A 12,927-nucleotide genomic window follows, 5' to 3' on the forward strand; every position below is an offset into this window, starting at 1 on the left:
GTGATGAATGCAAGTATTAATCTTTCACTGTGCAATGATTATTATGTATTGGAATTTCAAGTGATTTTGAAAATAAAATCTTATGTCTCAAGCTCTTTTAAAATAATTTACTGATTTAGTTTGATTTATGGTTGTGGTGATTAAATTAATCCTTCTAATATTAGGTGGATATTAAGGGAGGTTACATAGCTCTTTCAAAGTTCCATAATATAGGCTTGATGATATTAGATAATAAAGGCAATGTTAGATCTTGACGAATTAATAATTTGCATATACAAGAGTTGTTGGGGAAGTTGATTATTAAATATGATTTGTCATATTCCTTTGATGAATTTCCTATTTTTAGGCAACTTCTTAAGGAACGTAATTCTGATGTTAAGATTATAAATAAAAAAACTATTGTGTTAGATATTAGAAAATTTTGAGCTATAAAAGGACAAGTTAAATGTGATTTTATTAAAGTTTTAGTAGAATATGTTTGATTTCTAATTGTTGGAGTGCCGTAACATCTAAAGATTATATATGCTTAATAGCACATGTTGTGGATGAAAATTGGAAACCTAATAGTAAAATACTTTCTTTTTATAAGATGGAGCCTCTATATTCTAGACATAAATTAAGTTAGCAAAGTTTTTGAGAGCTTATATGAATAGGAGATTGAGAAAAAAATTTTTACAGTTACTTTGGACAATGCATTTGCAAATGATTGTATGGTGAGATCTTGAAAGAGAGGTTAATTTTACAAAATAACTTGATTTGTGATGAGAAATTTTTCATGTGAGGTGTTATGCACATATCTTGAACTTGATAGTTCAAGAAGGTTTGAAGTTGACAAATTTTGCAATAAAAGACAACATTAAGTGTGTTAAGATGTTTGAGTTTAGGATGAAAATTTTTAGTCAATGTGTTGAGCAAATTGGTGGTATTGATGCCTCAATAAGATTATAATTAGATGTGCCTACTTGATGAAATTTCACTTATGACATGCTTGAAAGTGTAATTAATATAAAAGAGCTTTTGTTTGCATGTCTTATTGTGACATATAGTTTTAAGCATTGCTTATCAAATGAAGAGTGGAGGAGAGTAGAGGAAATATGTACTTTCTTACAACCATTTGCAATGATTACAACTTTAATTTTTAGCACATCTTATTCAACCTCAAATATGTATTTTGGGCAGGCAACAAAAGTTGAGATTTTATTGAACGATGCCATTAGCAATTGTTATCCTGTGATTTATTTAGCATGGTAGTTAAAATGAAGGATAAATTTGACAAGTCTTGGAATAACTATAGTATGATCCTTTTAATTGAAAGTGTTTTTTATCCACGAGCAAAGCTTGAAGTAATCAAGTATTCTTACCTCTAATTGATTTTGTGAATTACTACATGAAAGTTGATAATATCAAGCAAAAATTATATTATATCTTTGATCAATACAAAGATATAGGTGGATCTTTCATTAATGTTACATTAAGTTCAATTCCAACACAAAGTCAACTAAGTTCAAACACAAGTAAAAGGATGGCAAAGAAGAAGAAGGAACCAACCATATTTTAAATTCAACTTTATGGTGTAAGTTCTTATTTGTCTAATGCACATTATCTTATTACTATTGGTTTATAATTCCTTGTTTGATATTTTTCAATTTATTTTTTAAATGTAGGATTTTCTTATTTTCAAGAGTAAGAATGTTTCTTCAATTGGAAAATCTAAATTAGACTATGAGCATCTTGATTTGTTTTATTTTGAATTTTAAAATATTTTAATTAATTTGTAATGTTTAATTTAATTTAATTTTTAAATTTTTTTTGAAACAGGCTTGCAAGCTCGACCTTAAAACCTTCAAATAAGAGTCGGGCCTTGAAAAAGGGACAAAAAATAAAAAACTGAGCTTAGAGGCTCAGGCCCCTATGGGCTAAGCCCACCCTTTTTGCAACTTTAGCTTAGAGCAAGGACACTTCCACTCGTTTTCAATACAACACACTATTGTAAAAATTGATTTATTAAACAAAAATCATGCATTGAACTCTATCAAAACTCGCGTGTCAGCTCCAATAAAAGTAGAATACATATAATGCATAGGGGATAAATTAATCAAAAATCTTATTAATGCTAAAATTGAACAATACTCTAGATTATTGACATCCATCGCCTTATGAAAACAAGGTAGGCAACAAAATATAAGAGAACAACTCTAACTTTTAACAAAGTTGGGAGATGGGGCTTATTCAATCCAAGGTGAATGATAGCCGTGTGAGGAAGAATACGACGACGAGGAAGACATTAGGGAAAGGGCTACTTTTGTTCTCTAAAATTTTTAGTGTGAAAAAAGCTGTGTTTTGTTTAGTTTTTCTCTCATCTATCACATGCCTCATTTTAGAAGCTATTCAGATCAGATTAGCTTTTTCAAATAATCATATATATATATATATATATATTAGATTTTAATTATTTTTAAAGTATTAAACAAATGCCTTAAACTTTACCTAAAGTGCTTTTTTTTTAAAAAAAGTTCTTTTTTGTTTAAAAAAAAAGCCAAATCAAATAGACCCTTGATGGAATTCTGTGTATCAAAAAATTAGTTGAGTTCATAGATAGTCATTGGATTAAAAACATTAGTCCAAACATTTGGGCTTTTAGCCTATTCAGAAAACCAGGTACAAGATCTTTTTGGCCGAATCATCAAAGCGAAAACAAAAGATTGGCCCAGAATAAAAAGAACAAAAATATATTGGGCTTTGTCCGGATGGCTCATCAGCCCAGCTCCGACATCGTAGTTTCATTCTGAAATTCTAAGTCCCTGTGATTGCATTATCCTCTTTCTGTTCACTGTCCCCCGGAATAATGGCGCTCACTTCTTCACTGTCTCATAGTGCAATTCTGAAACTGTCGTCCTCCACGCATGGCGAAGCTTCTCCTTCATCAAATTCTACTCTTTTAATGGGAGCTCCGATTGCCTTGTCGCGATCTACGCTTTCTGGTTCGTCAGTTGATCTTGATCTCTTTTCTTTCTTTGTTTTGTTTTATTTTTTTTTTTTTTTGAAGTAGAATTTTACTACGGAGAAGGCTTCTTTTTCTCCCTAGTAACATCCTTAGGTTCTGAACTACAAAAGTAGCAAAAGAAAATGATTATTTTCACTGCTTAACATCAATGAGACTATGAGAGTTCACTGAATTATTGCATTGCAAGGCTTCTGATATTCATTCACGGCGTTTGGTAGGTAGGTGTTTCAATTGCTTAAGTATTTTGAAATATCCAGGATCTTGCGTGTTGATTATTGCATTGCCAATATCTTGAATCTTGAATTTGTCGTATATCTCGTAAGCTAATATGTTGCATATAGGATTTTGAGTACTTGAAGGATTATGATTCTTGCTTGCCAGACGCCACTGGTATAATTAACACGCTTTATGAATTTTCATGTTCCAGGAATCCAATCACCTTCTAGAAAACAACTTGTGGTTTTCTCTAGGAAGATATCAGGATTGGAGGAGGCCATCAGAATCAAAAGGTAAGCATATATGGTTGCCGTTGTGTCATGCTCCGTCGTTTGTGGACCCAACTTGCATTTTCTGGACTCTTAAACAGGTTTATGAGTTTCTTTTTCACGTCACCATTCATATCAAAATTCTGTTGGTTCAGAACATAAAACCTTGGTCCATTTCTTTGTTCATTCACGCCTTTCCATTGTCCAAATATAGGCTTAAGTTCCTTTTTCTTGATAGGAGAGATTAAATTAAATTTTATACACCTTCATGTTCTAACCCATTGCTCAATTATATGCAGAGAACGTGAGCTTCAAGGAGTGGCAGAGATCAAGAAGAGGCCTCCATTGAGGCGTGGTAGAGTATCACCACATCTCCCAGTCCCTGACAATATACCAAAGCCTCCTTATGTTGGTTCAAATGCATTGCCAGAAATTTCAACTGAGTATCAAATTCATGATTCTGATGGCATTACCCAAATGAGGGCTGCATGTGAGCTTGCTGCTCGTGTCTTAAATTATGCGGGAACATTGGTTAGAGTAAGATTTTCTCTTTTCAGTTTATTTTGTAAATAACTGATTTGATGTTGCTTTCTTTCGCATGTGGGGGTTCATTTTGACTATTAATTTATTACTTCTTCAAAGTTTAACCTGTGTACAATTTCTGTGTCTAGTGCTGGGTTATGGTTCGTTGAAATAAAAATTTTGTTTCACACTTGGGTACTTGACAATGTTGACATAGGCTACCATCGTCATAGTTATTGATTTTTTCATGAATATGCAATACGTTACCAGAATTAATGATTTCATGAAATTATATGCTCATAAATGTATTAGCATGAGAATGGCATTATCTATTGAAGTTATTCTTGCTCCAGAGAAGCATTTGAGCTGATGATCTTTGCATATGCTTCCAATGTCCAGCTACTTAAATTCTGAAAATGGTGAAGATAGAAGCAAAAATAGAATTATAAATTGCGCTTGTTAGATGTGGCTTATTAGATGTGAGTTATCTACTTCCTCTAGCTTCTATAAGTTAAATACGTTGGTGAAATTTGATGTTTGGAGTTGTGAACACCATCGAAAATGAGTCAGTATATATGTGTCTATGTGCTTTTTAGGGGAAAAGGAAAACTTACTGGCAGTGATCCTTACCTTCTAATCATCTTTCTGACAAGTTTGTTTTCCTAGTCTTACAGAAATATTCTTTATGACACACAGAGGAATTGGAGAGCCCTCTGAGTGAATGCTTCCCTTATTCATGTTGGATGGATCTCAATCCTTGAGTTCTATATTTCTTTCCTTTCTATTGGATTATTTCATTTTTATTTAAAAAAAGTGAATGGTTAAGAAATTGCAACCAATAATTATTTGAAGCTTATGTCAATTTTATGGTGAATGTTATTTGTTTAACTTCAAATGTCTCCTTTTAATGTTTTGCAATGATTTCTTGTCTTTTCTTTTCTTTCCATATCTCCCACTTCATTTTGCAGCACTTTCTGTGTTTGACTTAGACTAGGCTTATATTTTCAGCCTTCCATAACGACAAATGAAATTGATAAAGCAGTGCACCAGATGATAATTGATGCTGGTGCATATCCCTCACCACTTGGATATGGTGGATTTCCAAAAAGTGTGTGCACGTCTGTTAATGAGTGCATGTGCCATGGAATACCTGATTCCCGGCAGTTACAGGTTTTGCAAGCCTTAATTTCTTATTGACTTCATGCTTAGCATGCATATGACTCATAACTAATGAGTTATCATTATTTGCAGAATGGTGACATTATTAACATTGATGTGACGGTTTATTTGAATGTAAGCTCCTCAATTTTTATGAGAATTTAGTCATCATTACTTGAACACTCAACTTGATTTAAAACAGCTCATTTATTTATGGATCAAGAACTTCACATGGCTTCTTTTTAGTGTTCAACTCACTAGTTAAGGAATATTTAAGGAGTCTGTCTCATGCGTGTGAAATGGAATTGTAGGGTTTTATTATATGATGCTTTGTATAATAGTTGTTTGAAACTTCAGGCTGTCTATTGGGTACCATGCTGACCGCAAAATTGCTAATACTCTCTCCTTTTCTCCTTACTCTTAGGTAGACTAAATTCATAAAATATTAAAACAGCACACCTGTGTGCAAAGCTGAATGTCTTTTATGGTTTTATGATATAAGCGTGCAAATTTTAGCGACCAAATTATCTCATGCCATATTTATTCTGTTTTAGGGATATCATGGAGACACATCAAAGACATTTTTCTGTGGGGATGCAAGTGATGCTATGAGAAAGCTTGTTAAGGTGAGTGATTGTCAGTTGACGTATGTTGCATTGAGTGATGTCTTATGCAAAGATTTAGGTTATGCAATGACCATGTTATTTTTGCCTTTGGAGGTAACTGAAGAGTGCATGGAAAGGGGAATAGCTGTTTGCAAGGATGGTGCTCCTTTTAGAAAAATTGGGAAGAGAATCAGGTACATTTGTAGGGTCATAACTAAGACAAACCTACATGGTCTGTGGTCGTGAAATTGCCAGCATATATCCTGCATTGCTTGTGAAAATTGTTTCCCATTTATTGTTGAAGCAGTGTAGTTTGCCAAGAGAGAGAACCTATTGACATGGCATGTATGGCAATGTGTTCCTTCTCCAACAAGAATTAAGATATACAGACGCTAATTGAACTTCTTAAAGCCATCTTTAATACCACCAAGTTCTATCCTGAAGCATTTACCAAGTCCATTACAGACTAGAGATGGAGTGAGAAACGAATTGGGACTAAATAATATTCCTAGCCATTGGACATGAAGAAGTTATCAGCAGTTCAAAAAAAAACAAGTAAAAGAACAGGAAAAAGGAAAGAAAGAAAGAAAGAGAGTGGGGAAAAAAAAAACCCAGTGCTAAGATATACCAGATGACAATCTTATCATCTGTGGTTTTTGAATTTTGGTTAGAAATACAACAGTTTGAAATCAAGGCATCATTTTACTTGGGGATCTTGAGGAGGAGATGTATATGGAGATTTGCCCTAGTTGGCTTGAATCAAGAAAAAAGAATGGTATGTAAACTAAAGAAGGTTTTGTATGGACTAAAGCAATCTCCAAGAAATTAGTTTGGGAAAGCAGTATTTATTATAATTGCTTAGTCTTGGTATAAGTGCGGTAATTATATTTATAGGGTGAATAGCCATGTTGTAGCGTTAATGGAGGATAACTAAATAAGGCTTAATAAAATCTATTCCTAATGAAACAGAAATAGCCAAAGGACTAATCTCAAAGATAAAAATATAATGGCACATGACAACAGAAGCTTCTAAAGAAGACTCTTGAAGCTACCATTGCCTTTCCTGCTGCACACCTACAGTAGCACGTGTGCCACAAGCACCTAAAGTAGCTTCTCTTTGACGTATTTATACCAGTGAGATATGTTTCTTTGATTGACCATACATTTGATCTTTTCCTTGTCATATTTTAAGCTTTTTCCTTACTTTTGAAACATTTTCAGTGAGCATGCTGAAAAGTATGGCTATGGTGTAGTGGAACGTTTTGTTGGTCATGGTGTGGGAACGGTTTTTCATTCTGAGCCAATAATTTTTCATCATCGTAAGTGAACTATCACCTGTATCAATTTTTTTTTTCCCTCCTGTTGCTTTTACTGTCTTGCAATGATAGCCTGCCAAACAAAGAAATCCTGTTAACATGCATATTTATATCTTCTTTTTCCTGTTAATATTCTTAAGTTTTTGATTGTGTTATGAGGGCCTTAGCTACTTAGTAAAGCTAATTTGCAACCTTTAAGCTGGAAAATCATTCAGCAATGATGAGATCAGATTTTTCCATAGAAAAATTTCCGCTGATCAGTAAACTTGAAAGGCTGGTAAATTAGCATTGGGTTTGTGTTTAGTAATTGACTCTTTTTGTTTTAAAAACTGTTTTAGTTACTTTACTTATGTAGCATTTTTTTCAATGAACTTCTATTTTTCTTCCATTTTTTTACAGGTAATGACAAACCTGGTTGTATGGTTGAAGGTCAAACATTTACAATAGGTAAGTCTATGATTAATTTTACCTAGAAACTGAAGTAATCATCACCAACCAAAGTTATTCTCTTGGTATTGCACTAGCTTATTTCTTAAATATGCTTTCCTTTTAGACCATTGGGAGCATGGAAAGGGGAATAGCTGTTTGCAAGGATGGGTCGTTTAAGTCTCATTCTCGTCATAGTTCCTTGGTTGACGGCCAGTGGGAGGGTTCATTCCAGAAACAGAAATAAGGGCTGTTATGGGACGATGGGTCGTTTGGGGCAGTATGACCCGGACGGATAACAAAAGAATGGGGATGGAAATAGTAAAGGATGGGTGTATGAGTTGCTGTGAGTGTTCACCCCTAACGTAAGTTAGTTGGAAGAGAACAAGGAGGTTAGGCAGAATTTCAGCATCTCAAGGAGGTCTTGATTCCTTGGAGCTAGGAGGTTTTTCTTTCAGGTTTTATTCGTTTATCTTGAGATGCAAACTTCCAATAATGGAGTCACGCAAATAAAACGATTGAACGATGGAGCTTAGCTTAGCCATAGCATGGAAGGTAAAAAATTTATATAAAACTCAGCTCTACTAACCCTGTTACTGTGGGAAGAATGCTTAGCAAGTTAGCATCAGCACTAGCATCTCAGAACATGTACGTACACAGATAAAGACAGGTGATGCAATATGAGAGCAGATACTGCAACAGAGCAAAATTCAAACTATTCACATGCATGCCTTTTGAAGTGTGGAATATGTTTGATTTCAAAACTACTTTCATTTTTTGTTTTTAAAAACAAGAAAATGAAAATATTTTAGAGTTGTCTTTTTTGTTTTAAATACACACTACATTTAACTATTAGAAGCTATTGTCACCAACCCCTGTTGCCACTGCTATCGTTGCCCGCCACCACAAACTTCTATTGGCAGCTGCCCTCAGCGGTCATTGCTAGTCCCCGTTGGAGTCGCAATTGGCTACTATCATTAGTCGTCGCTACTAGCTACTATCATTAGCCACCATCGTTGATTGCCGCCAACTAACCACTATCAACTACCATTGGCCATCGTTGTCACCATCGGTGATGTAAAACACACAAACTCACACTCACTCTCACACTGATTTGAACAAAATAGGATAAGGAAGAAGAAACAGAAACAGAGAGTGGAATGTGGAGGGGAAGTGAGAACAGAGAAGGAGAAAAGAGAGAGAGAAGTGACTGAAATATGAGAAAGAGAGGGAACAGAAGAGAGACGCAGAACTAAAGGAAGAGGGAGCTTTCAGAAAATCATAATGCTTTAAAGATTCATTCATCAATATCTAAGAACTCCCTTACATGAGCTGCATGGTGGCTTTTTATAGAAGCCACAATTAAGGTTTCCTTCTTATGAAGGAAACATGAAACATAAAATAAAATATAAGCTTGAGGTTTCCTTCCCTATAAGGAAACATCTACTTGCAGCTCATTTAATATATGAAGTGATATAACAGCCCACTTGCTAAATAGAGTTAAAAAAAGGAAAAGTAATAAAATATAAAATTAAGATAGATTTCCTCTTATAATAGGCTTCTCTAAAAAATATTAATTCCTATATTTCATCAATCGGTCACTACCAACAACCATTGCTGAACATTGGTTCTTGATATCAACCATTACCAACCACCATTACCAGCCACTGTGGTCACCCCCCACAACCACACTGCCAACTACTATTAACCACCACCACACCGGCACTGTCACCCACCTTAGTTGACAACTACCATTGGTCATGGCCATCCGCCACCAAACGCCACCCTCACGATCACTGCCGATTACCACCAGCTGCCAATGGTGGCATTCAGTAAGAAATGCTGGCCAGAGGTGGATTGGGGTGATGGTTTGGTGGTGGCCGATGACAATGGCGATGGGGTGGTAGGAGGAAATAGTGGCTGATGATGATTAATGGCAAGTGGTGATTAATGTTAGAAAACTTTTTTTTTTTTTCAAAAAGATTATTTCAAAACTGTTTTCAAATTAATATTACCTAACGGATTTTTGTTTTATTTTAAAAAAATTTTTAAAAAATTGATTTTTAAATAGTTTTTAAAAATGAAAACTGAAAACAAAATCAAATAAACCGTATATTAAACATGCCTAATTTTTTTGAGTGTATGCTAATCCCACTCCCGTTCCCTTCCGCCACTTCCTCTGCTCAGTAGAAATAGAATTCATCATCAGAATATTATAGTTTACTAGATTGACTCCTATGCATTCCATTGTTTGAGCAATAAGTTATATTATTTATGATTTGTGGATATGTTTTGCTAGATTTTATATTTTATATTTAGATGATATTGATATTGATTCAATGCCGTGTCTTTTGGTACCTTTCTTGTATTTCTATGCACATCTAGTAATTCATGTTCTATTTGGTTATCAAGCACCACACCGTAATTTCTCTCATGGTATGTGGTTATCTTATCCGCCCTTCTCTCTTGACATCCCTCGTGTTCATAGCCGGAAATGATAATATCAAACTTACTCATTTGAGATCCCAGTATAAATTCTCAGTGGTTTGAATCCCTTTCGGACTAGATGTTTTTCCTTAAATTAACGTACGCGTGATAGGAAGACCTAGGTTGCTTTCTTAGCGCGTTGAACGAGTTGGGCTGTGTTTGATTCTCCATTGTTGACTTTCGGCCCATGAAAACAAAATGAATCAGGATTTAAAAAATGGGACAGTACCATAAAATTCAAGTTACGTTTTCATCTGCTCAACTATCAATGAGTGCAAATGAGAGGGGCAAAATTGGCAAGTAATGATGGGATTGCAGATTCAATCCTGATTCAATTATCATCTGCAGAAGGTAAACACAAAGAAGAAGCTGGTGCAAGGAGGAAAATATTTGTAAAAGAAAAGTATGGTTTATAAGTGCAAGGAGTTATACTTTCGAATAGACTAATTTTTTAGAGTTGACTCTTCATTTAAAATTTGGACTTGTGCTCATAACCTTGTTGCTTTTATTGGAAAGTTGATTCCATGAAGAGGGTTACTTGCATAGAGTTTTGACTAGAAGGAAGCAGAGTGAAGTGCCATGTAATGGAGCAGGGAGACATTGACTCTTGAATGGAGGTGCATTATTATGAGTCCCAGATTCGAAGCCTTATAAATGAAGTGAAGTTTATAAGTTTAAAGAGTTCTCCCTCTCCATAGATTGGTCTTATGGAATAAACTCTCCCTTATAACTTTATTATAAAATTCTTTCTTATTGCACCAGTTTCTTCTTTTTGTTTACCTTTTGCAGCACCTTTTGCAGCAGATAATTGAATTAGGACCGAGTCTGCCACCTGACCCAAAAATGAATGTTTCTAATCTTAATTTGAATAATTTCACCTTTTTGACCAACATTTCAATGTCACTTAGTTTCTCCGCCAATTTATGACTCCAAGCCCATTTATAAGAAACAAATAAATAGATCCAGAGGCATTACATCTTTGGGTTCATCATGGGAGGACTAGACTCACAGTAATGGTTGAGGACCCCTCCCCCAAAAAAAAAATGTTCTTAATTTGATTGAGATTTCAGTTTTGCTTCTAGACTTATTGCTCCTTCCATATTTAAAATCCTGATATATTTTGTGTTTTTCAAATTTTTCCTCTAAACTGCAGAACCTATTCTCACGATGGGAAGCATCGAGTGCATTACATGGCCAGACAATTGGACAACAGTGACTGCCGATGGGAGTCCAGCAGCTCAGTTTGAGCACACCATTTTTGATCACTAGGACTGGAGCAGAAATTTGACGACCTGTTAAATTCTGACATGGTCATATAATTTTGAATGTTACGTGTGTCATTAATTAGTTGTAAATATCATGCCTTCTTTCTTCGGGTTCTGGAGGGCTATACAAGAAAATGCAGGCTAGGCTAGACACAGGCTGAGGATTCATTGAGATAGAGACACTGAGTAGTGAGTACCATCTTCTCTAATATATATGGCCGGAGGGGGGATTCAATTTATGAATGTTATTATTGTCTGCGTCAAAATACAGAGAAAATTGAGATTTGACATTTTTAGTTTTACATTTATTGCATCAGCAAACGCATGAGTTTGTTTGGTGCTACTATACAGTGGAAACTTGCAATAATGCATTTGGAGGGTTGGTCATCCTATTTGAGTAGCTCTGCAGGATAGCCCTGCGTTGCAGATTATGCAGTGATCTGTGATCCACACATAAATTCTGTTTATGTTTCTGCCTAAGGTCTCATCTCATGCACTGATCCACAACACTAGATTTTTTATTGCGTGCCAGGGTAATAATTTTTGTACCTTCTTCCCAACACTAGATTTTTATTTCATCCACACATGAATTCTGTTTCAGTTTCAATAAATAAACATATAGTATAACATATTATGGCTCTCTAAGTTTTTTATTTTATACATTAATATTGATTTGGGTTTTGTTGAGAATCAAAATAATGTTATATTTATTGTATAATATTAGGGCTGATTAGACTTAGTTTATGAAACACACCAAAATTTTTTTTTTTAAATAATTTAACTCAACCATAGTTGGGTTACAGCCACCCAACACATTTTTATATCAATAATTTCAATATAAAATATTTTATAATTGGCTTCAACTCACACACTATAACATTTCAGATAAATTTTTACCTCCCACATGCCATTAGGCTAAATCACATTTGTCCATCCTTATACTCCCAACAAGTAAACTAAATCACATTTGTCCATCCTTATACTCCCAACAAGTAAAATAAGCAATTTAATCAATTTTCAACACAAGCCAGTTATTTGGCCTTATAATCATGCCATTTTAACCAATCCAAAGTAAACCAAATATTAAAATTACAGTCATCCAAATTGTACCAAAAATAGAAATAGTTTGAAAGGCATGATTACATTTATATATTCATATAATTGACAATAAACAAAAAGCCCTAATATTGGCAATATAACACATTATAAATCATAAATTAAATACCCAAAAGAGACAGTGGATCTATACCACTAAGCCTCTGGGACTCCTCCACGTGTCACTCGTGGCTCTTCTCCTGAAAATTGTTAACCACATAATGAGACTCAAAAGTCCCAGTAACCAAAGCCAATTTATGATAGTGTATACAAACAGTTAAGTGTGTGCTTACTAAGTGAGAATTAAAAATAATATAATTCCAACAAATATAAGAAATATTATAATAAACACAAACAACCATCCTTATATCCCTCCATTAACCTCGAGCCGTAGCCCTCACTCGGTACTAAATTACCCGGCCAAAGGTAGATTAGCCCGAGCCCTTACAAACCACCTATTGAGCTCCAATAGGGGCGTACCACGTGGCACATAAATACAACAATAATAGCAAGTCTCCCAACACCTCCCACAATAATCAAACAAATTCATAATAATATTGCACA

At 34.6% G+C, this 12,927-nt stretch overlaps 1 protein-coding gene across 1 annotated transcript; it reads left to right on the forward strand.

The window, feature by feature from the left end:
* Positions 1-2,808: 2,808 nt before the first annotated feature.
* Positions 2,809-11,741, forward strand: LOC129322299 (methionine aminopeptidase 1B, chloroplastic). The gene is given in 11 exon segments (XM_054968546.1): positions 2,809-2,981; positions 3,432-3,513; positions 3,789-4,026; positions 5,020-5,181; positions 5,263-5,304; positions 5,724-5,795; positions 5,889-5,968; positions 6,996-7,093; positions 7,490-7,537; positions 11,157-11,260; positions 11,262-11,741. Coding segments are annotated over 11 exon segments (1,092 nt in total). The 5' UTR covers positions 2,809-2,845; the 3' UTR covers positions 11,292-11,741.
* Positions 11,742-12,927: the final 1,186 nt, after the last annotated feature.

Source organism: Prosopis cineraria, unplaced genomic scaffold (genome assembly GCF_029017545.1).
Source record: "Prosopis cineraria cultivar Desert tree isolate PC_DT_omini unplaced genomic scaffold, ASM2901754v1 PC10, whole genome shotgun sequence".
NCBI classification, from domain to species: Eukaryota; Viridiplantae; Streptophyta; class Magnoliopsida; order Fabales; family Fabaceae; genus Prosopis; species Prosopis cineraria.